We start from the raw sequence: 23,988 nt of genomic DNA on the forward strand, positions 1-23,988 counted from the left end.
GTCCAATTGCCAGTAAACATTCAACAAAGTATCAATAAAGGATCAGTCTTTCCAGAAATTACTTTGTACCAGACTATATCTAGCCAGAATGCTCAAAAGAAGCCAAAGTAACAACAACCAATTATGATTGTGAGTCATGAGAGAATATGATAAAATGGTGTTGAGAACTCAGAGTAATTCAATTTTAAGAGTGGATCAGGATTACATGGTTGGGTAAAGCACATAAACACATATTTCCTAAAAATAAATGTTTACAAGTATTATAAAACATTTTTTAAAACTTATCCCACACATCTTGCTAGCCATTAAAAAAAAGCCATCATGGCCAACTAACCCAGTATTATGAGAATGTACGTGCTTCCTTCAATTTATACACATTCCCAGTGATGGCACTTTCTATGAGAACAAATATCAAAATAGGACTAGAAAAACCCAACCTGGACAAGAGGGCCTGGTCTGTGGTTATCATCTGTGTTGGAATATTCGATCTGGGGCCATACTCTGGTGTATGGAAGGGACAGTGGTTATGGTGATCTATGAAGCTGATGAAATGTAGGATAAGAGAATGTGGTAATTTTACAATAAGTTTGCTTGGAGGGAGTGGAAGAGGTCTTAAGAGTTAGATCAAAAGGCTAATCTCAAGGGTAAATGTGGGAATGTGAGGATGATAGTGTATTTCTGAGAACATCATAAACTTCTATCGTCTTATTTCCTAGCCCTATGGATATGTACTATAATAGTGATAATATGTACAATATGCATGTGTGATAATATATGTTAATGCTACTCTTGTACATATTGAATAAGGGAACACATACTGATTGTGTGTCGAGCTCTAGTGATAAATGAGCTCTAGCAATAAAGCATTAATTAGTGCTCAGGGAATATGAATAGGAGACAGAATAGCAGCAGGAATGACCTTTTACATTGTGTATCCTAATATGGATGTTCCTGCAGGTCCCCAAACTATGCCTAAGGATTTGGTTCCCAGAGAATCACATGTCTCGGTGTTGTGGTCAGCCTTGTGAACTCATGATTCTCCTGCCTCATGAGAGTTTGAGCTTATGTTCAGCTGATGTGCTATTCCATCTTTACTCAAACTGGAACATTAGGTGCATTCTGGATTCTTCTCAAGCCACTTTTCTCTGAGGATGAGTTTGGGTGCGTGGTGGGGGCCTTGGGTGGGGGGTAGTGTGGAACCTGTAGAAAGCTATGTTCTTTTATTTATCTATAAGGTAAAGGTAAAGGCCCTCCCGTTGTTCGTTGATTTGCTCGAGCGGGCCCAGTAACGTCTCCATTGGAGACTTTGTTGTTACTGTGTCTGGCATATCGAATACTCTCGGTAGCTTGCCGGGCTCTCCGAGAGGGGCGGAGGAATCGAACTCGGGTTGGCCATGTTGGCTGCGTGCAAGGCAAACGCCCTACCGCTGTGCTATCGCTCCATATCTATAGCTTAAGCAAACTGGGAGCAATTGTACTTGTGTACTGCTTGGAAAAATATTTATCTAGGTTTGAAGAGATGACATACTGTGTATATAGGAAGAAAACAGGATGGCACCGGTTAGCTCTAATGGACTCTACAGGAGTCAAAAACTCAAATGTCTTCCGGGACAAGTAGATAATGTAAATCAATCAGAGAAAAGAAGGTAGAATTTTTGCATTCAGTATTTCATGCCCAGTTATTTTCAGTCTTTCTGATTTTTCTAAAATAAGCTTTAATGGAAGTTTTATGTAAAGCTGCCACTTTTTAAATGAGTGCAATTAATTCCAGAATTTCAAAACACTATCCAAGTTTAACAAGATACATTTGTAGTCAAGAAATAATTCTTTGCAACTACATTGCAATCTCTGTACTATTGAAAAAGCCTGAAGAAACTGTCAAAGACTGGAGTAAGAACAATAACCAAAAATTTAAAAGAATGTGGGATGGAGTACTGCATAAAATTGGTTCAGAAACTTTGTGGTTAAGACTTAAAGCTCAACAGATTTGGTATGCCAAACCAAAGAAAAGAATTCTGTAGGCATAAAGGTACTCAATTAAACTACCTAGATTCATTTCCTCAAGAACAATGATTAAATTAAAATAAGATAATGATGGGTGGGAAAATGGTGGGGGGAAGCAAGGCCACAATGGTGGTGAGACATTTAAAGCCTGAAACAACTATAATATGAACAACTTGGTAAATCACAGTGCTATAACTTATTTTCTAATGGAACACAACAGGGGTGGGAGAGATAGTATTGGGATAAAAGTGCATGTCTTGCAAGAGGTGACCCCAGTTCAATACTGGCACCAGAAGATCCACTGGATGCAACAATGAGCATTGTTAAATATGACCTAGGTCATCTCTAGCACTGCGGAGCCCAAGCAGCCAAGCATCCTCAACTTTGACATTGAACCACCTGTCCAGCTGGCTGACAGCTGCTTTGAGAGGCCTGCTGAGCACCACTTGGGGAGCCCAAACAGACAAAGAAATGAACAAAACAATCAGCAATGAAGTGCCAAATATTTGTACAAACTTAAAAGAGAATTTGCCTATTTTTTAAAAAGGCTATCATTTATCAGTTCTAATTTTACATTTTCTGATAAGAGTAAGAATCGGAATAACTAGAAACCCAACTATGAATGAATAACTTCATAATTCACAGTGCTTTAAGAGAATTTGCCAGTTAAAAATAAAGCAATATGGGATAGCAGTGATAGAACAACAGGTAAGGTGCTTGCTTTGCATGAGGTCAATCCAGGTTCGCTCCATGACACCCCTATAGAGCCGCAAGTATGGACAATAATGATCCCTGAGCAACAAACTGGGTGTGGCCCAAAAAACAAAACAAAATGATACAGGACTCCATTCTCTCTATCCCCCCTTCCCTCTCCTGCAAAAGTGCATAAACAAAAGAGACTTTGCTCTCTTGGAAACTAACAGATACTCACCAATGAAGTATGAGCACAACAAAGGCACAGTCTGGGTTTTGCTTCTGCTTTAATATTCCTCGCTTTTGGAAATGGTCTACACATAACCCATCACTAAAGCTCTTAGGCTATACTCCTGCTGCATTACTTTAAAAGCAACACTAAATATTCTGAAGACCAGTCTGCACCTGGAATGTGGAGGACTTTAAGATCTATGATAATTTAACAAGACTATGGAGCCAGCAGATACTGTTGTTGCAAGGTATCACCCAGCTCCAGGGGCTCTTAATAGTGGTGGAAAGCCAATGACAGCTGAGGAAAGGGATACTGGGGGGTTTCTGGGATCTTAGATAGCACAGCGGTAGGGCATTTGCCTTGCCAGCGGCTGGCCCGGCCAACCCAGGTTCAATTCCTCTGCCCCTCTCGGAGAGCCCAGCAAGCTACCGAGAGTATCTCACCTGCGCGGCAAAGCCCGGCAAGCTCCCCTTGACGTATTCAATATGCCAAACACAGTAACAACAAGTCTCAGAATGGAGACATTACTGGGCCCGCTCGAGCAAAATTGATGAACAACGGGAGGACAGTGCTACAGTGCTACAGTAAACACCTCTGTGGTCAGGGAAGTGTATAGCATAGCTGGATGGCATCTGGAAGACTGGTGGGGCTATGAAAGAAATGAATGTTGATGCATAGTCAGGCTCTAAAGGGTTGGGCTAACGGAAAGAAAACACCAAGAACTTACTCAGGTCACTGACACATTAGCCAACCCAGAGTCCTGGATACCCAATATCTCAGTCACTTGAACAGTTACTGTTACACACAGCATAACCCACTCTGAAAATGTGGCTTTTCTCTGGAGAATCTTCCAAATCCTTCAAAATGTTAAGGATCAGTTTTTAACCAATGTGTTTATTCCACAGGCATTTATTAAGTTCTGACAAAAAATATGTAAGACTAAAACATTTCCTTTGTCTTATCACTTTCATAAAACACCACCATCTGCTGAGAATGATTTGTTTTACTTGGAAATGAATGTTTACAGACAAAAAAATAAGCAAAATCATTTGCACCACTCCATTTAAGAGTTATTCATTTTAAATCTCAAAGGACAACTTTCAAAGGTTTGAACCATTCACCATCCTATAATATACTCTTATACCAGCAAACTGCTAAGTGAACAGTAACGGAGTACACACAAGAATTGGAGATATTACTACAAAGTTATAGAACTTTCCCATTACTTTTTCATTTTCATCAGTAAAATTAAATAAAAATCTCAAGCATTCTATCAACTTCATTTGTTGTTAAAATACAATCAACAAGAATTACTATACTATCATTAACCATCTTTTCCTCTGCCAAGAAAAAAATAGGAAGAGACAGAGATATCACAGCGGGTAGGATGCTTGCCTTGCACGCGGTCAACCCCAGGCATTCCATATGGCCACTGGAGCACTGCCAAGAGTAATTCCTGAGTGAAGAGCCTGGAGTTACCCCTGAATATAACTAGGTGTGGCCCCAAAACAGAAAGAAAGAAAAAAGGAAGAGAGAAAGAAAGAGAGAGAAATAAAGAATGAAAGAAAGAAAGAAAGAAAGAAAGAAAGAAAGAAAGAAAGAAAGAAGACAAATAGGAGTTTGGACTAGGTATCAGGTAAATAATACCCATAATATATAATTAATAGTAAAGAAATTCCAATATTGGGGCCAAAGAGATTGTACACGGGTAAGGCACTTCCCTTGCATGTGACCAACCTAGATTCAACTCTTATGTCTCCCAAGCCAGGCCAGAAATAATCATTGAATACAAAGCCAGTAGCAAACTCTGAGTACCTCAAGATGTGACCCAAAAACAAAACAGTAAAAAGTGGGAGGGGGGAAGGAGAGAGAAATTTCAACATAACTAACTTCAGTATTTTTATGCTATATTTCAAATAGTTAAATTTTACTGTAGAGAATTTATTTACTGAGGTGAAGTCCACATAACATCAAATTAACTTTGAAAGCAAACAGTTCAGTGGCATTTAGCACACTGAAAAAATTGTGTGACACCTGCCCTCCCCTCCACTTAGTGATGCTGCTGTTTAGCAGTCACTGTCCCTGCCAGGTGCCCCTGATCCCGGCCAACACTAATCTGCTCTCTATCTCTGCAGATTTAGCTATTCGGGATATTTCATATAAATGGAATCATGTGTGACCTTTTATGTGTAGCTCCTTTTGCTTAGCATAATGCTGTCCAGGTTCATTTCATAGAATTTTAATAAACTTAAAAATTATGCCAGTAAGTGTTGGTTTTAGAACTCCCTGGAGAGAAATTCCCAGTACAGATACAGAGACTGTGTGTACCGAAAGACTATGCTAAGGCCTTTGGGTCAGAAGCATCAACTGCATAAATTCAGAATAAGAGAAGCTAGTTGGAAAATGATTTTAAAAGGTGAGATTGGGGGCAGGGGGGTGAGGAAGGGAAGCATAGATGAGAGCTCTGAAGAGAGCGGCTGTTCCAGATCCCAAGGAGAGGAGTGTGGTGTCTAATTTTTTCTACTAAACCTTCCCACGTCTTGAGTATTAAAAATGTTTCATAGCAAAGGGCCAGTGCAGTAGTACAGCAGGTAAGGCACTGACCTTGCACACAGCCAAACTGGTTCAATCCCTGGCACCCCGCATAGTCCCTCAAGTCTGTCAGGAGTGATCCCTGAATGCACAGTCAGGAATAAGTCCTGAGCATAGCTGGCTATGACCTCCCAAACCAATAACAAAGAGAAAAAAAAAGTCCATAATGAAAACATTAAGTATATTAAAACTGACAGCTTCCTTTACTGATAATCTCAGTATAAAATAATGCTATTGGACTAAAATTCTAATAATCCATCATTGATATTAAATGTGGTTATCTAGAATACCCACCATAAATGAGGGGTCCCCAAGCTCTGCAGTCTCCACATCACATCAGAATTTGTATATGGTAATAATAGATACTGTCTTTTGCAGGAATAAGGAAAAACTAGAGAGCACTGTGACAAATAATATGGAAGAATTTTGTTGGGGGGGAAGATGAGTTAGGGAGGAGGGGAACTGCTGGTGATACTTGGGGGACAAAAACAGTAGCAGGAACTGAATTTTGGGACTCCTATGTGCAGCTGTCTGAGCAATCTCCTTGGTCTTGGTAAAGATATTAAAAACTGTTGACACCTGGGGGCTGAAGAAATGGTACAGCAGGTAAGACACTTGCTTGGCAACAGGTTTACTAGGTTTGGTCCCCAGTACTACATATGGTCTCCCAAACTCCACCAGGAGTGAATCTCGAATGCAGAGCCAGGAATAATCCCTGAGTACTGGTAGGTGTGACCCAGGAAATAAAAATAACCACTCCCTGCACCCCACCCCCACCAAAAAAAAAAAGTTTTGACATCTCCAAGAGAATTTATCATGAGGAGTTAAGGGAAGTTTTGGTAGTTAAAAAAAATATTTGAAAAGTGCCAGGGATGGAACTGAAGTTGGCTGCATACAAGGCAAGCATCTTCCCCACTGTACTGTTCCCCACTGTACTGTTCTGGTCCTGTTCTCTCTGTTATTGATCACTTTTTCAGTACTGCACAGTCAGAGCAGCACCAAGAGAGAAACTCGCAGCACTGGCACAGATACAAAGATGAAGAGGGGAAATCTCATGGATTCCAAGACTACAATGATTCTGAGACTACAAAATCATTCATTCCCCATGTGGATTACTGATGCTTCTGTTCCCTGCTAGGGACCACAGCTCCATTTTATCTGAGGAAACTGCAGTATTGTCTTTCATTTTCTAAAAAGCACTTTATATGAGAAATCTCACAAAGGATGGGAGGTCAGGTGAATTGAGATCAGAACAGAAAGAAAAGAATGCTCACTTGTTAAGTGCCTCTCAGTAGCCTACTAACTTCTCCAGGTAAGTGAGAACAACTCCAAACAACTTGCACTAAGTGGGTCTCTCTGTGATAAAGAAGAGTTTGAGGATGACAGTGATGAAGCAAATGACCTCCAAAGTCATGGCAAGTAACTGGCAGCGTCAGCATCTGAATCCCCAACTGTCTAGCTGGAAATGGGTGCTCCTAGCTGAAGTTTCATAACCTCAATCCTGCTTTAGATGTTGAAAGCCTGAGCAATAAGATGGATCAACAGCGTGGAAAGGCAGGCAGTCACTCAAGGGACAGACAGAATTTGGTGAAAGCCAAATGTCAGTAAAAGTGATTAATTTAAAATCAGTTAAATAATTATAGAGGATGTCACTGAGTGGAGCCCAAAGGACTAAATGGTAATTTTCATTGCCAATCAATGTTTTCATTGAAATCTCCTCATAAGGTAGAAACCCTTCTAAGGAAAAAAAAACTGCATAGAGAAGAGAACCAACACAGTGGGGTGTGAGGAGGAATACAGAGAATTACCAGCACCATCAGCTATTTTTCTAGTCTATAACCACTCTAGCAGCTCCCAGTATGAGGAAACACTGGCCCAGCATCCCTGGACAAAGGTTACCTTAACAAGCCCTCTCTGTACTATGCTGCATTCAGAACATTAAGTCACTTGAAGATCTCCTAAAATTTGGTAGAAAATGGTCCCTGAAAGAAAATTCACTAAATCCAACTGTAATTAGTGAACCTGAAATGGCAAGTTTGCTTTAACCTGAGAAACAAGAATATTTTATATAGTCATGTACCTATTAGAACCTTTCTAGAACACATGCAGTGACATTAAAGTCCTCACTATATATAATTTGTGTGAGAAAAAGAAAATACTATAAAATGGAAAACATATACCATCTTCCATGGGAATATCCATTGGGTTCCTCTCATAATTAATATGTTTAATGCCTGCAATTCATTTTCAAGCTTTGCATTTTCTCAGAATCTTAAATTCCCTTTAAATGCAGAACTGAAGTCAGGATCAATGGAAGGTACCTCTGAAGGTGCCCTGGTTACCAAAGAGTAAATTATTGGTAACTTTTAAATGCCATCCATCTCAAATAAGCCTAGTATGTGTCAAAACATTTCAGCTTATATTTCTCAGATGGTCCAGGGCTTGTATTGTCCTTTTGCAGTTCCTGCTCTCCTCGGTCGATAGGAATGAAGTTCAGGAAGCACAGAGGCCTGAGACAGTGTAAACTGTGTATTTATCCTCCATAATTGAATGAGGCTACAGGAAAGCACTTACTTTCTCTGATAAGAGAAGGCAATGAAGTCATTACAATTTATTGCTTTCCTGTATAGGGACTCAATTGCAGTTGCATGACTAGGATTTAGTCTGCTATGGCTAAATTATGGCAAATGGCTGTTTACGAAGTTCTATACTATCTGGTCATTGCCTTATTTCATGTCACCCTCTCTCCTCCTACCTCTCTTCTGGCATCACTGGCCATCTTTTATAAGGTTCATTATCTTTGCACAAGCATGCCTCTGCTCCACATGGCCAGACTAAACTAAGGCCATCCAGATGTTTCTCTCTCAGTAGGGCTTACTACATTGTTCTTGAATCCAAGTGCAGACTCCCGTGGATCATTTTCTCTTCAGAGCACATCTAACAATTTGTCATTGCACTTCATCTGTATACTGATTTACCTAATATCTACCTTTACTCTTTGATTGCAAATTTATTGAGGGCAAGAGCTCTGTGTTGTTCATATGCTGTACCCGGCATAGGTTCATTATGGTCATTATGGTCTGAGAAACAGTGCAGCAGGCTGACAAACTGTGGTAGAAGATCTGGTGAGTCTTCAAGTATCTCTTGGGCAGGGTCAAATGAGAGTCACTGAATCTATCACATAGTACCCAGAGCTAACAAAGTAACTTAGCGACCCTGGGGGCTTTTGAGGGCTTCCACATATTTCCAGGGGTTATCTGCTATTACTAACTAGAAATGTTTAAGCTGTAGACACCTGAACTGCATGGATATTTCAGATTATGCCAAGAAAAGTAGTGTCATGTTATTACTTATCAACCACAAAGGTCACTTTTCGAAGAGTTGTTTTTTAAAGTATGTTCTTCCTGGTCACTTACAATTCCACAAACTATTATAATTCACAGTTTTAGTAAGAAATCACGCAACTATATTCATTAACATCAGAAAGCGTTTAAGGTATTTTCTTAAAATTTTTCATTGCCACATTTTAACATTTTAGTAAAGATGTGTTAGGGCTATAAAGGTTTTTTTTTTAAATTTTAAAATTTTTATTAGTGAGACACCATGAGGTACAGTTGTAGACTTACAAATTTTTGGAGAAGCATGCTGAAAGGGCTATCAAGTTTTGATAATGAAAGCTTTCCTTCACTGAATTTCAACAGCAGTAAACATCATGGCATAACTTCTGAACTGAAGAGAATATGTTTACTCTTTCCCAGGATTTTCACTGGAAAAGCATACTGCTGCTTAGTGGGTCCTGGATCACACAACAGACTTCACCATCCCTGGATATTGTGGGGAAACAAAGTACTCCCCCAGCTCACCACATGCTCACCATCTGCTGCTCTGATAGTTAGGGACACTGCAGCTATGGATGCTCCACCACCTCCTCATCAGCGATCACAGTTTTAATAAAAAACATAATGACTCATTATGGGAAAAATGTATTCCAGTGAAACTCTTCTACATGTTGCTACCACTCACACACATGCAAATACAACATCTGAAACAGTTAACTGGTCTCTAGTTCTAGAACAGATTCCTAAGGAAAGAAGAGAATTGAAAAGGCACAAAAGCAAGAGAGATCCGTGATGTAGGAAAGACAGACCGATGATATAATGAACTCAAAGACTACAAGGCTGCTGCAAGTTGAACCTAAAGTGGCAAATTGGTCACAAAGTTCTAGTGACGGAGACTCACCTAGGATAGTTGTGAAAGATGCCAATTTCTACACTCTGGGCACTAGACACTGGATTATGCTTTAGGTTGGGACCTAGAGATACTCCATTTTAACCAGCACCGAATGCAAGAGATTTCAATGCTAGCGTCAGAAGTCAGAGAGTCTTCCAAACCATCCGTATTTCCTTCCCAATAAGCAGGACAAAATCAAATTCTAAGAAAGACAGAGGAGACTCAGGAATAAAGAAAATGAACAAATAAGAATCAATCAGGGTGAGTACTCCTACATAAAAAAAAAAGAATCAGTCAGGTTGAATAACTCTGCGGTTCTGAGGTGGTGTAACAATATTTGTATCATCACATTCATGAACTATTCTAGTGTTCTATTTGCCAATGGAGATAAATAGTCTCATTTATCCATGGGCATATTTATTAAGTGCCTGTGTGTGGCAGGGATCACAGAGATTCAATGAAACAAAAGGCAGGATTAAACTACAGGCACCTTCAACCTCCACACACAAAAAAGATAGATTTAAAAGAAAGTATTGCAGGGTTAAAGCCATATTGTCACTAAAAGGTGATCAAAATACAGTTCTCTGCCACCTAAGGACTATAGGAAAGGCCAGTTGTCACCCAGATTGGGCCAGGGCAATCACTAGAGATGACTTCCTAAAGGTGGTCTCTATAGCAATTCTGAACCCTGGAAAGGCAGACTGGGATTCTTCCAAGAGCTAGAAAAGAGCTGCCCATCACATAAATGCATGTCCAGAAGTTTATTGCAAGAACCTCCAAGAATCTACTTGGCTAGTATCAGCTTCGAGTGCAGCAAGAACTACACAGCTAGACTCAGAAACCACCACAGGAAATCTATGAAAATGAACAAAGAAACACAGTTCCCTTCTTGGAAAACCAATTCCAACATCTGGATTCGAACTCCACTGAGAGGAGGCAGAATAAACAGACACATGTGACAAAGCCAGGAAATGATGGGAAAAAAATCACAAGCAAAGAGTAGGTAGGAGGCTTTTCCCGGAAGGCAGGTGCCAGCCGGCAGCTGCCAGCCAGCTGCTTCCTCTCTCCATTCACAGATTGTGGTGGCCCGTTCTCCAGCAGGTCAGAGGTCAGCAGCCTGATAGGAGCTGCTAAGTGGTAAAGACAGGAGCCAGTTTAATACACGCACAGCTGTTCCTTCTACTGCTGAGGGTCTAATTCATAAATGAGAGAATGACTGACAACAGAGATTGAAAAATAATTATCATTTATCAGAAGGCCTGAACAGAATTCCAGTCTTCTTTCTTAGGTATGTTTAGAGCATATTTGATTTCCCTCCCCTGTGGTTCTTTTCAAGAGAAAATGTCTCATCAGTTGATTTTACACTTGCAGAGAAGTAACAAGTTTCTCTGCTGATTCACCATTCATCATCCCCCTCTTTCACTCAAGTGGGATAGGAACCATGATCTGGGCTCTTTTTCAGCCACCACCTCAGCCAGACAAGATGCACAGAGTTATACTGGTATATCACCCAGGTCTGCATTTTACAAAGCTAGCAAACTTTTTTCCATCAACACCCACCTGGAAGGGCTGGTCAATCTGATCAGCTTTCATTTATATGATGCCTAAAATATCTCCTGTTTCTTGCCTAATGTAGAGCTATACTCGTGCCATTGGATTGGTTTTATCATTTGTCCACAAATATCATGTTAAATTTTTGCTCTAGTGTGCTTCAGCACAGAGGAAATTGCTCCCTGTCAGGACAATGGTCCTTCTTCAACCCAAATTGTGCTTTGTAAAGGTCTGCACATTAAATGCAGATTACCCCGCAGCAAGGGGCTGAAGATTAGTTTCCACATTATAGTAAAAGTCATAACTTTCACTGCTCCACAATGTATACCTTCACCTTTTATTCCCAAGTTTTTTCTTGTTGCCCCAAGCACTTACCCTAACTCAATAGGAAATTCTGAAGGGGAGAAACTTTTTAATCTATTTAAATGTTAGCTGCTTTCTATTATAAAAGGCAGAAAATACACATTAATAAATCATTCAAACCTACAATACCAATGTTCTAAGTTGAATTGGAAAAAATTTTTTTAGCACAGCCTTTGCTAAGTCAACATATAAAATGTTACTTGCATTCTTTAATCTTGAAAATGAGTCTTAAATACTAGATGCCTAGACTCAAAATGGTCTTTTAATTTACAATCTTATATCATTGTAAAGTAAATGATATAATATGGCTCTGTATTTCAAAATGGATTTTTTTTAATCTCTAAAAAGTATTCACTGTGTGCCTGCTGTGTGAAAGATAGATTTTGGGGTACTAGGAAGCAAAACAGATAAAATCCCTAACCTTCAAGAAATGTATGCTCCAGGGAAATATCCTATTTGATAACCTGCAGGCATGGGGGTTGGAGGGGTGGGGTGGGGGGCAGGATGGGGGCATGACAGGGAGCAGAGGGTGGAGGTGGAAGGAGAGAGGGTGAAGCCTTCACGGAAAGGAGGAGAGTTGGGGTGGCTGTAATTTTACATAGGCCTGTCAGCGCAGGTTGGGCTGTACTGCACCTGGAGAAGGAGAGTCTGGGCAGAAGAATCAGCCAAGTATAGCCAGTGTGGTGGGGCTAGGAAGAACCCAGGGGAAAAGAGGAGAGAGGGAGGGAGGCTTGAGTAGTGACAGGGGATAGATGGATGGCACAGGAGATTTTAAATCTCTGAGATACGGGAGAGAAAGTCATAAAAGAATTTTATTTAGAGTATTAATTATCTGACTTATATTTTTATTGAGAAATAATTTACAAGCCATAAAACTCAGCCTTTTAAAGTGTATCATTCAGTGGTTTTCAGTGGTTGCAAGTTATGGAACTGTTACCACTTCTAATTCGGAACATTTTCATTACCCACCAAAAGAAACTCTGAACTCACTAGCCAGTATCTCTCTCTCTGCTTCCCTGAGCTGCTGCTCTCCCAGGCCCCGGCATTCATTAAAGGACTTTCTGAATCAGTGGGTTGGCATATTCTGATCATTTCATAAAAATGGAATCACATTAATGTGGCCTTTTATATCTGACTGACTTTTCACTTGGCTGTATCTGGCTGCTGAGATGAGAACAGGCTAAAGAGAGACAAGGACAGAGGCCTAGAGTCCAGAAGAGACAAATTCAATAATTCAACCAAGTGAGGAGAGAGAGAAGAACTTCAAACAGGAGACAAAGTGATTGGCAGAATGGCCTGATCTAGGTACATTTGGATCAGAGGTCTTCAATTTGCCCTTTGTGACTTATGACTCAATAAAGTCACATTTTAAAGTTGCTTCCAGGCTGCGAGCTCCCTAATTCCAAGGCTTTTGTAGCTGTTGCAACTCTCCCATAGCTCACTGATGTTCTCAACTCTTTTTTTTTCTTAGTTATTTTTTCTTAGTTATTTTCAACTCTGTGTGCGCCAAAACTTCAGACGTTTGGTTTAAGTTTCATATGGTGGTCTTCAACCACTAGGCAAGGACCAGATCTGGTCTACAGGTGTCGAGAATCAGTTGTCTACCATCTTCATTATGACATCTGGTCTGTGGTATAGAAAGTCTGAAGAATGCCAATGGACTATGTGAGTAAGAGAGAGAGAAAGTCAAAAATAACTCAAGTTTTGGGCTTGAGCACTTGATGGAACAGACATCATCTCAGTGTGCCGGGTTATGGGAAAGAAGGGGTGGGAGGAAATGCCAGGAGTGGATTTTGGAGATGTCAATTAAAACTGAGATGATGCTTCAAGTGAAGATGCCAAAGATGGACATGAGTCTGAGATTCAAGGGAGAGGTCAGAGCTGGAGACATAAATTAGAGCTGGAGAGTTACAGAATGGAAGGTGTTGACACCGTGAAACTAGATGAGATCAAGAGAGTGGGTGCTTAGAGAAGAGATCCGTGGAAAACATTATTGGACTTGTCCATATTTGCAGGCCAGAGAAAATGGTAGGAATACAACAAAAAAGTGAAGGAAATACCACTAAAACAAGAGAAAATGGAGATTCAAAAGCAAATGGGAAAACATTACAGGCGAGAGCACTTTCAACTATGCCCAATGCTGCTGACTGTAGAGGAAGACTGAGCACCAAACTGGACTTGGGTATAAGAGTGGCCATTTGCCAACCACTCATCTCCTACCTGTCCCTCTTGCTCGCTACATTCACCTTCACATAGCCAGGTATGTGCCCTCTCTACATAAGAACAGCTTGAGAAGGGTTGTGTGTGGGGGGTGGGGTGGGGGTGGGGGGGGGGAGAACCTGTGGCAGAAACCTAACTGTAGTGAGTTCAAGAGTCAGTGGTAGGAAAGAAATTGAAATCACGGATGGTTCTTCTGTGTCATTTAGCTATAAGGGAATGTAGAGAAATAAATGCAAACAGAAAGTGGGTAAAAAGTGGAACTCCTCAATTTGGGGGAAAAACAACCTATCTGGGATGGAACAAATTAGAGGAAAGAGGAAATAGATGATAAGGTAGAAGATAAAGAATTGCTGAAATGGGCCAAAGGAGGCAAAATTTAACACACTTTATCTGTCCAATAGTCAAAAATTTAAATATAAAACAACCTCTATCAATCTAGGAAAGAGAAGTAAGGACAATTTTTTCCAGGACATACAACCAACCATTATTTATTTTCTGAATAACTTTTCAAGGATAGAGATACCACATTAATTGCGCAGAGAGAGCTGGAGTAGGATCAAGTTTTGAGTCTGAAGTTTCAAGAGCCAAGTTCAAGAACTGTACAAAGGTGCAATATCCAGAAACTTTTGTTTGACCTCCATCTGTTGTCCACAAAACACAGATGAAAAACCACCTGTCTTCTCTGCTCTATGGATTCATCTGATGACTAACGACAATATGCAAATGTTTATAACTCTTAGGTGTGATGTCCTGACGATATTTTCAGTTTTATTAAGTAAGGAAGAATTGAACATGCTAGGTCATAATCCAAGTCCATTACACTTTAGCCACAAGAAGGAGAAAAAGAAAAAAAAAACAGAATATAAGGTAATTGAAGCATTAAAAAAATATCTTTCAGGTTATATGTATAGTTAAACTACACTCAGTAAGTTGTATATAAACTATGTTTTAAAATTTTTCTTTAATTTAACAACAAAAAAAATTTTTTAAAAGCCTACTTTGGATTCATTTGTGCCTGGGGCAAAAAAGAAAAGCACACTGAATTAACTGTAGGTCTGAAGCAAGACCATGTTTAAGAAGATGTGACCTGTTATATTCCCGTGAACATCTTTTATTCTCTTATTCTCTGTGACAAGAATATTCATTCTTGATTTCTCTCAATTGCAAAAATTAGCAAGCATTTATAAGAATTTTTAAAATTATTTTCATCTATAAATTAACACTTGCTACTTAGTGTATGAAGCCAAGAGGAAAATATAATTTACAAGATTTTCTTGAACTTGAATTAGCTTTTCTTCGTTTCTTAAGGTAAACTGAGGCACAATGATTTTAATATGAATGAGTATCTAGCTGTATCAAGGAACTGTTAATATAAAATAACGTTGAGATAATAAATTGATTTGAGAGGCGGGGCAGTTTGGGCCATACCCAGTAGTAAGTAGGAGCTACTCCTGTGTTTGTGGATACTCCCAACAGTGCTCTGTGAACCATGTGTTGTCAAGGCTCAAACCCAAGCCCCCCAGCCTTCTGTATGCTAAGCATGTGCTCCAGCCCACTGAGCTATTTCTCTGGTCTGAGTAAATGAACCTTAATAATCCAGTGTGTCTACTTTTTGCTCCTTCACACTTACACCTCAGTATTATTGTGAAGAACTTATTTCTAGTGACATTTTTTAAAAGTTAAAATGTTTCATTTAAAGAAAGCATGTTGTCTCAAATATGTCTCATATTTTCAATATACTTTAGTGTCTTGGGGTGACAGGTGGCTGTGCTCAGGTATTACTCCTGGAGGTGCTCGGGTGAGACCGACTGTTGTGCCAGGGAACAAACCGGTAAGCAGTATGAAAGACAACCACCTTAAACTCCTGTGCCGGGGTTGGAGCAATAGCACAGCGGGTAGGGCATTTGTCCTGCATGCAGACAACCTGGGTTTGATTCCCAGCATCCCATATGGTTCCCTGAGCACCGCCAGGGGTAATTTCTGAGTGCAGAGCCAGGAGTAACCCCTGTGCATTGCTGGGTGTGATCCAAAAAGAAAAAAAAAAAAAAACCACACACACACACACACACACACACACACAAAACCCCTGTGTCATCTCTCTGACCCAATTTTAATATGATTGAAAACAAACACGTGTCAAAACATACATTTCCCCTAATATCCAATATCCAGCTAATATTATAATTAATAAAAGTTAGCATAATGCAACTATTTTTGATTGCTTAAATCATTACTAACTATGAATATCAACAGAATCCTTTGTAAAATTCCACAAAGCTCAGAATTTGCTGAAGAGTTTGGAGCTATTCACGCTTCTCTCTAGGCAGTTGCAGGCCTTTTGACAGTGTCTGCCTCTTACAGCTTTTCTGCCTCCGCTGCCTTGTCAGGAGGTCACCAGTCATTTCTTGTTCCTATCAGCAGGTCCCTACCTAGCAGGCTCCCTTTTCACTGTGCAGCTATCTTTAGATCCTAAAAGTGGCAGAAAGAGCTATGGCCTAAAAGTGAAGTGCTACAACCCAGCTGCATGGCCCTGTGCAAACCATTCAAATGCTTTAGGAATTTGATTCCTTATCTACACAAGAGAACAGGCCTGCATGATCTTTAAGCCCATCCATAAAATCTTAAGATTATGATGAATCTGATTGATGGCTGCGCATATTAACCAAAGTATATTAGGACTGTATCCAAAAATAGAATGGAGAAAAATCTAACAAAGGACTTCAGAGGTTCTCATAGTTTGGTGTATTAAAGTTACAGCATCTATTTTTGCTATGACATGGATTTGGGGGGTTTACTTTCAGGTCTTTTTCCCTCTAGTTCAGTAATTGATGTGCTTTGTTGGATGCAACATGTCCAGCTAAATGGAACAAAAATCATACTGGTATCTTCTTAAAAGAGGAAATTAAATGGAACTCAAATTTACCTCTTACACATAAAAGATAAGAATTTAAAATGACAGTTTCAGAATTCCAGAGTAAATTATTCCCTCATGAAAACTTTTGTTACTAAACACATTTCCATTTGACATTATCAACAGAATGACACTGCATACTAAAATATGATTTACCTATAACTACATCATGACCATCAACCAGGCCAGCAGAGAAGAGCTCCTGAGAAACGCCATCTGCTGTATCTGTCCAAATGTGAAATGAATATGTATTAGTCACCATAAAATAAAAATCAACAATTCATACAACATAAAATATATTTTTTTCATTTATGAAAATCACCCATGTTTTTTAATTCAACAATTCAGATTCATCAGCAACAGAAGCAGCATGAAATCCATTTTGCTATGTACAATTTGTATACCATTATTTATTCAACAGAAGTTGAGTACAAAATTATTTCATTTTTGATGAACCAAGAAAAGTTTGTTAGGTGGTGATTGTCTAAATTAATTTTCAAATGTGCTTCCCTATGACACTGCTTTTTCTTTTGATAAGGTTGATTCCAGTCACTATCCATTCTTTTCTATAAGTAATTGTTGAGTCAGAAATTATGGCAAAGTTTGAATAGGTAGCATTTATTTGGTACAAATTTATGAGCTTGTTGGACTAACAAGATGAGCTACTTAAATTTATGTTATTACAAAAAAAATTTAGTATGACAATGATCATTTGACAGCAGCAAATTCATTCTCAGAAAATGTGGCTATACAAAAATTTAATCCTAGAGCAAGGGACAGAGGTTGAAAACCTCACAAAGATGGGATTGAACAGGATGTAGCAAGGGATTATAACTGGATTTATGTAATTTAACAGTTGTGAATGAACATGATAAACATAAGAACACTGACGACTGTGAAAGGAAACAGATAAACTATAATGTGTTCAAAAGAACCATCATAAACTCCAATGTTTCTACAAGGGAGATTGTACAGTCACTCTATTCTTCTGATATTCTCACAGACCTACCGAACCATGCAGGATTAGAAGGAGCCCATCAGTCAGCAAGAATCTAGATAGAGATTTGACCTAAAGGTCTTCCAAAGTCCGGGATCACCTGAGAGTATAGCTGCTAAATCAAACGAGCATCTAAATTGCATCTATTGCTTGATATGCCCTCAGTATAGACTGAGTTTCCATGTTTAATCTGTGCTTTGGAAGCAGAGATACTGTCAGGGAGCGATGTGGAAGAGGGACAGAGGTGAACATAATGAAAATGTGCATGTACATGGAAGTGTAATTGGAGAAAAATTATCCTCCATAAGTTACAATTAATTTCAGAAGTCTGAAAGTATTTAGCCCAGTGTCTGACACATATGAATTACTTAACAACTGATAACTGTGATGATACGGCAGCCAACCATCATTAAAAATGTGCACCTTATCTTCCTGTGCACACTTTCTCTCTTTTATACATGTCCCAATTCCCAAATCACCAGCAAAAAGCTGAGATTTATATTTCTAGAAAAACTGCAGTAAATACAGGAATCATATTACTGATTTTATTACTGAACTGGCATAAAATAGGCACCACCTTGGGTCTTGAACCTATTACTTTAAATACAAACACACCTTGCAAAATTCTCTTAGGGATAAAACATACAAATCCTATAATATGGAACCCAGGGTAACAAAATGACACTACTATGAATGTGATTTAGTTAGCATTAAGTGTGAAGTTGGACAGAATGTTCAATCCCACAATTGTCTTGCTTAAAACTTCAGGAAAGAAGTAAATTGAATTAAAGGTGCCTATTGGCAGTTATTACAATAGGTAATCATTACATTTCTACTGACTAATCATGTATTAAAGCACTTGGATACACTCACATTATGTCCAAAATATTAATGACATCTTACTGTGTATGTATGCAGGGCATATGTTACATGTGTGTTGTGTATTTGTTTGTATGCACATACATGTGCCAGGGATCAAACTCAGAAAAAGCGTACATGAATCATCACTGAACTATTTCTCTTGTTTCAATTATTTGAGTAATGATCTACAATCACAGAATGTAGTTGGAAATGGAATCATCAAAGTCAAATTTAGGGCTTGCACTAAACTAGTTCCAAAGCAAATTATTAACATGCACAGCATCTTCTATTATTTCAGATCTCTGGGGTACCAGATGAGTTCTATTAAAATAGAAAATAGGTCATGCTAGCTGGACAAAATCTGAGATACAAGTGTATGTGTGTGATTAAGTATTTATTTTGTATACATATAAATAATAATGGGCTGGAGCAACAGCACAATAGGTAGGGCATCTATCTTGCATGTGGCTGATCCGGGTTCAATTTCTCTGTCCCTCTTGGAGAGCCCGGCAAGCTACTGAGAGCATCCTGCCCACATGGCAGAGTCTGGCAAGCTCCCCATGGCATATTTGATATGCCAAAAACAGTAAAAACAAGTCTCACAATGGAGACTTTACTGGTGCCTGCTCGAGCAAATCGATGAACAATGGTGGGGGGGTGCTACAGTGCTATATGTAAATAATACATCAATGAGAACTTGCCAGAGAAATTTGAAGGTAACTAACTATTTTTCTTCAAGTTGCTTAACATTCTTACTGTGTAATCAAGTTAAATAATCACATACACTCTGGTTTCCAGAGTATAAGGCAATGTAATAAACGAAGGGCTTGGCATCAACTCAGGGCAGGGTACTTGATATGCTTTACTTCTAAGCCACAGGATATATATACCCCTGTATCCCTCCGTCTATACATTGTATAGTACTTTCATGGTATGGATGAAAAGAGAGTGCAGGCTAGGTCCGGAATGCAGACAGCATTAGTGATAACAGAGGCACTGTGATACGGCCATTGGATTTCCGTGACTACTGGGCTAGTGCTCACAGGTCAGGGAAGGTCAGCTATTGTTGGAAAGCCAACACTATGGCATCTGTTTGGACAGCAAAAGCACAATATGCTTCTCCTAAATGGCAAACCTAAATGCCAAAAGCAGCACAAAGAGCTAGGTCATACAGATCTGGTGTGGCCCTCCTCAACTCCAAGCTTTGACTCATCAGTAATTTAACTCTTTTTACTCTCCTGGAAATGACAATTGACTCAATTCCACTATCAGTTTTAAACAACCAAATGAAAAGAAACAGACACAAATTAAGAACATGTTCTTTCACTTACAGACATTTGTTATTTAATTATTACATTTTTACATAGCCTTTGCTGGATAGCAGTTTACATAATAGGTAGCATTTGGATGATAGTGATTGGTGCTATACAAGTTCACAGATGAACTATCACTGTCACTGTCCTCCCGTTGTTCATCGATTTGCTCGAGCGGGCCCAGTAACATCTTCATTTTGAGACTTGTTGTTACTATGTTTGGCATATCGAATACCTCACGGGTAGCTTGCCAGGCTTTGCCGTGCAGGCGAGATACTCTCGGTAGCTTGCCAAGTTCTCCAAGAGGGGCGGAGGAATCCAACCCGGCTCGGCCAGGCCGGCTGCGCGCAAGGCAAATGCCCTACCTCTGTGCTATCGCTCCAGCCCCACAGATGAACTACTATCAGAAATGGATGCTGCCCCCCAAATCGGCAATTATACTAGGGCCTTATTTACACTTATTTTGTAAGTATAAATTAAAAAACAACAGAAATCATTAGGTTTGTCTGCTTACAGGGAATTAGTGAGTCAGAGCCATGATTTTGACCACCATGTTTGTACTGTGTTTGGTGCAGGAACTTTGCCAGGCAGTGTTTTAAAAACTGAACCCAAGTACATCTACAGAGCTCACTTCTTTTCTCAAGTTCCCACTAATTACTTGGGCACCTGAGAACATTCCTGTTTTTGTCTTCTTACATATTAGATAATAGCATAGGAGTCCAATAAACCGATCAATTATCAAACCAGAGAGGACTTCAGGGTTGTAGGAAACAATTTAATTTTAGCAAATAATTTAATCAAATAAAAAGTTAAGTGGAGCTTCAAATTGTACATTGGGTATTATTCAACTTACAGATCTGAATACATTCCTGGTTGGAATTAACGTATTTTAGAAAGCTATTCAATAGAGACCCTGAGGCTTTTATCTGAAATCAGAGAACAAGCAAAGTCTTAGCATCAGCACCTGATTTTCACTTCCCTGGAACGCTTTCGTGATAAACTATACATTAAAAAAAGCAACTGTTTGTACAAGAACCAGTCTTCCCTTATTTAAAAACTGTTCATTTATGTTATTCAGTGATTCACCAAAATTATTTGAAATTCTTTTCCATGCCATGACATAGTTCCATGATGTTCAAACATCCACAAGCTAAAAGAGCAACCACTCCAGCCTTTAAGTTTTTGAGATTTAAAATACTAAATTTGAAATCAGCTGCGATATGAACATTGTTCTGACCAGGGTGTCCATGTCATGAGAAGGCCACCAACACTACTCAACATTGGTTTCATTTAATCTGAACTTTCGCTGATGAGTCTGCTTTGGGACTGCTTTAAGCTTCTCATGACACTCATCAGAATGTCCTTAAGGTCCTACACTGCCCTGCCAGCTCCTCTTTTTATGGTCAAGCCAATATCTTCAATTCACTTATGCACATATACCAGGCAGCATGCCACACTGGAATTCAGATAACTAGTTGTGGTTCAATTTGCCTTTCCTGCATTTGCCACAAGTCCTTTGTTTTTAGAAGAAGCTTGTTGAATTGTAAATTACAACCACATGGTTGCAATCAATTTCTGAAAAGCTCTCTGCAGCAATAAAATAATAATTTCAATTAAAACTCACCTCTTCCTGGAGTAAACTCAAATCGTATGTCATTAAGTTCCTTTCTGGAGTTTCTGAAACAAACAACAAATATGGCTCATTAAAATCTAATGAAGCGAAGTTTAATCAAATCAAATGCATTCCATTTTTTTAAAGATGTTACTAACATACAGAAAGCACTTAATAGCTTTGGTTATCTCCAAATATTTCTTGAAACAGAAGACATCATTAGGGTAATAATAAGGGAAGCTTTTTAACTGATTGAGTTTATATTAATATGCTTTTTGCATAAAATCCCCCCCACAAAAACATCTTTTAAAAATCTTCACTAAGTAACTTGAATATAATTCAAAATTAAAATTTCAGAAGTCTTTAGCCCAGAGCTCATTTTCTTAATGTTGTGGATTGTGACCTCCAAATGTGATTGTACAACTTATAAATTTTTTGTTTTAAAATAAAAATCTATGATCTATCACCAGAAAATGTTTAATTTGTCTACCTACTTTATGTACCTAATACTCAGGATTATGCAAATTTCCTGGGCAAAAAGGGGTATAAGAGGAAAAAGTTTTTAAAGCCCTGGCTTATATATTCTATAGTTTAGAACAAATTTTTTCAACAGTTTTGCTAAAAATGTATTTTATTAAATAATTTAAAAAATTGAAGCAAACAAGAAAGCTATCATTATCAGCAATAAAGACTGTGACAGACATATATTAAACCATGCAGTATGTTTACTCTATAGTTAAAATTTGTATCTGAATAAAGGGGAACCTCTGAATGTTGTACAATTACCCACTATATATATGAAGCTTTAATATAAAGTGGTTACATAAAACTAAAAATAAAATATGTGCATATGCAATTAAAGAAATTGATGTTACTGGAGAAATAAGGAACATACCTAAGACTGTTTTCCATATTAATTTCAAGAAGGGGCAGTGAGCTATAATTAGAATGGCTTTAATTCATAAGAACACTCAATTATTATGAGTAATTCCTCAGAAGCTTAAATAAACTATGGAGGAGAACATAGATATTTCTGTAAGCACTCAACCACTTACAAAATTGCTGCCCATAATACCTCTCTCTGATCATCTCCCCTTGAGAGGCAGCACTAATCAAAGGTCGCTTAGTACTATTATGTGGGTACTCTAAAACTGCAATGTCACCTGGTCTATATAAATAGTGCACAAATGACTCCCAACTCTGGGGTATTCTGGTCCATAACCTGATTTGAATTTTTACGTCCTACCACCTCCTACTGCACTGGAGTTTGTGGAGATCCATAACAAGGTGAAAAGGCATAGTAGTGAAGGGATACTCCTCTCCCCATGCCCAGAGAGGCTGGCCTGAGGCTAAGACCTTTCTTCAAGCAAAAATGCAAAGGGTTGGGAACTCAAGAGATGCCCAGGTCCCAGAATGGAGAGTTGAAACCATGTGCATCTGCTCTCAGGTGTCCCGCCTTAACTTTATCACTGGTCCTCTTGGAGACAGACTAGGGCAGGGGGGAGGCTCAGCCATCCCTGGATCTATGGTTTTATTTTTAATGATCTTCTGGGAATCAGGTAACTGAGCTCTAACTCTTGAAGAACAGAATATGAACAACATATGAAATTACAGACAATGGTGGATAGCTCAGGTTCATCTCAGTTGCCATACCAAGGAGGTGGAAAATGCCAAGATGCACAATGCCTGCAGTGCACAAGGCAGCTTGCACGATGCCTATTTAAATAGCCTAGAGTTCCTCAAAAAAACTAGCCACACCAGCACATTCTTACATGTACCAGCAGTTCTCAAACATTTATGTCTTAGGGACCCCATTTACAGTCTTTAAGATTTTCCACAAAATCTTAAAATTAAAGATCTCCAGTATCTTTTGTGTGTGTTAACTATAGGTATCAACATTTACTGCATTGAAAATAAAAACTTACAAATCTAAAAATATTTATATGAAAATAATTAACCCATCACATGGTAAACTATGTCATGAATAATTACACTCTAAATATGACATTGTAGAAATTACATTGAAAATAAACCACTGAAGAGCACAGTTTTCTATTTTTGACAAACTCTATGACATTGGGTTTAAGATAGCTGGGTCCTTGAATTTGTTTCTGCATTCAGTCTGCTCCAGCAGCATACAACATGTAGTCAGCTGTTGGAAGATTTTGCCACACGTGTGAAAGAATATAAGCCAAAAGACAAATCCTTTTTAAATATTATTACAAAAGAGTTTCTAACTCATTAATTCCCTGAAAGAAGGTACAGTGGTCATAGGAACACACTTTTGAAAAGTACTAATTTAAAATGTCATGAATATAGATTTCACTTTATCCAACAATCAACCTAAGATATATAAGGCAGGCAGTACTTGTGTTCCATGTTTTAGGTGAGTGTGTTCAATGGCTTTCC

General features: G+C 38.8%; 1 protein-coding gene across 1 annotated transcript in view; it reads right to left on the minus strand.

The window, feature by feature from the left end:
- STK39 (serine/threonine kinase 39) overlaps positions 1–23,988 on the minus strand; it is a 301,932-nt gene that overhangs the window by 38,653 nt on the left and 239,291 nt on the right. The window contains exons 15-16 of the mRNA XM_056110251.1: positions 21,592–21,644; positions 16,953–17,021 (exon numbers count right to left, since the gene is read on the minus strand). Of these exons, the coding sequence (XP_055966226.1) occupies positions 16,953–17,021; positions 21,592–21,644 (122 nt within the window). The remainder of the gene's footprint in view (positions 1–16,952; positions 17,022–21,591; positions 21,645–23,988) is intronic.

The sequence above is a fragment of the Sorex fumeus genome, unplaced genomic scaffold (genome assembly GCF_029834395.1).
Source record: "Sorex fumeus unplaced genomic scaffold, SorFum_2.1 ptg000009l, whole genome shotgun sequence".
Lineage (NCBI taxonomy): Eukaryota > Metazoa > Chordata > Mammalia > Eulipotyphla > Soricidae > Sorex > Sorex fumeus.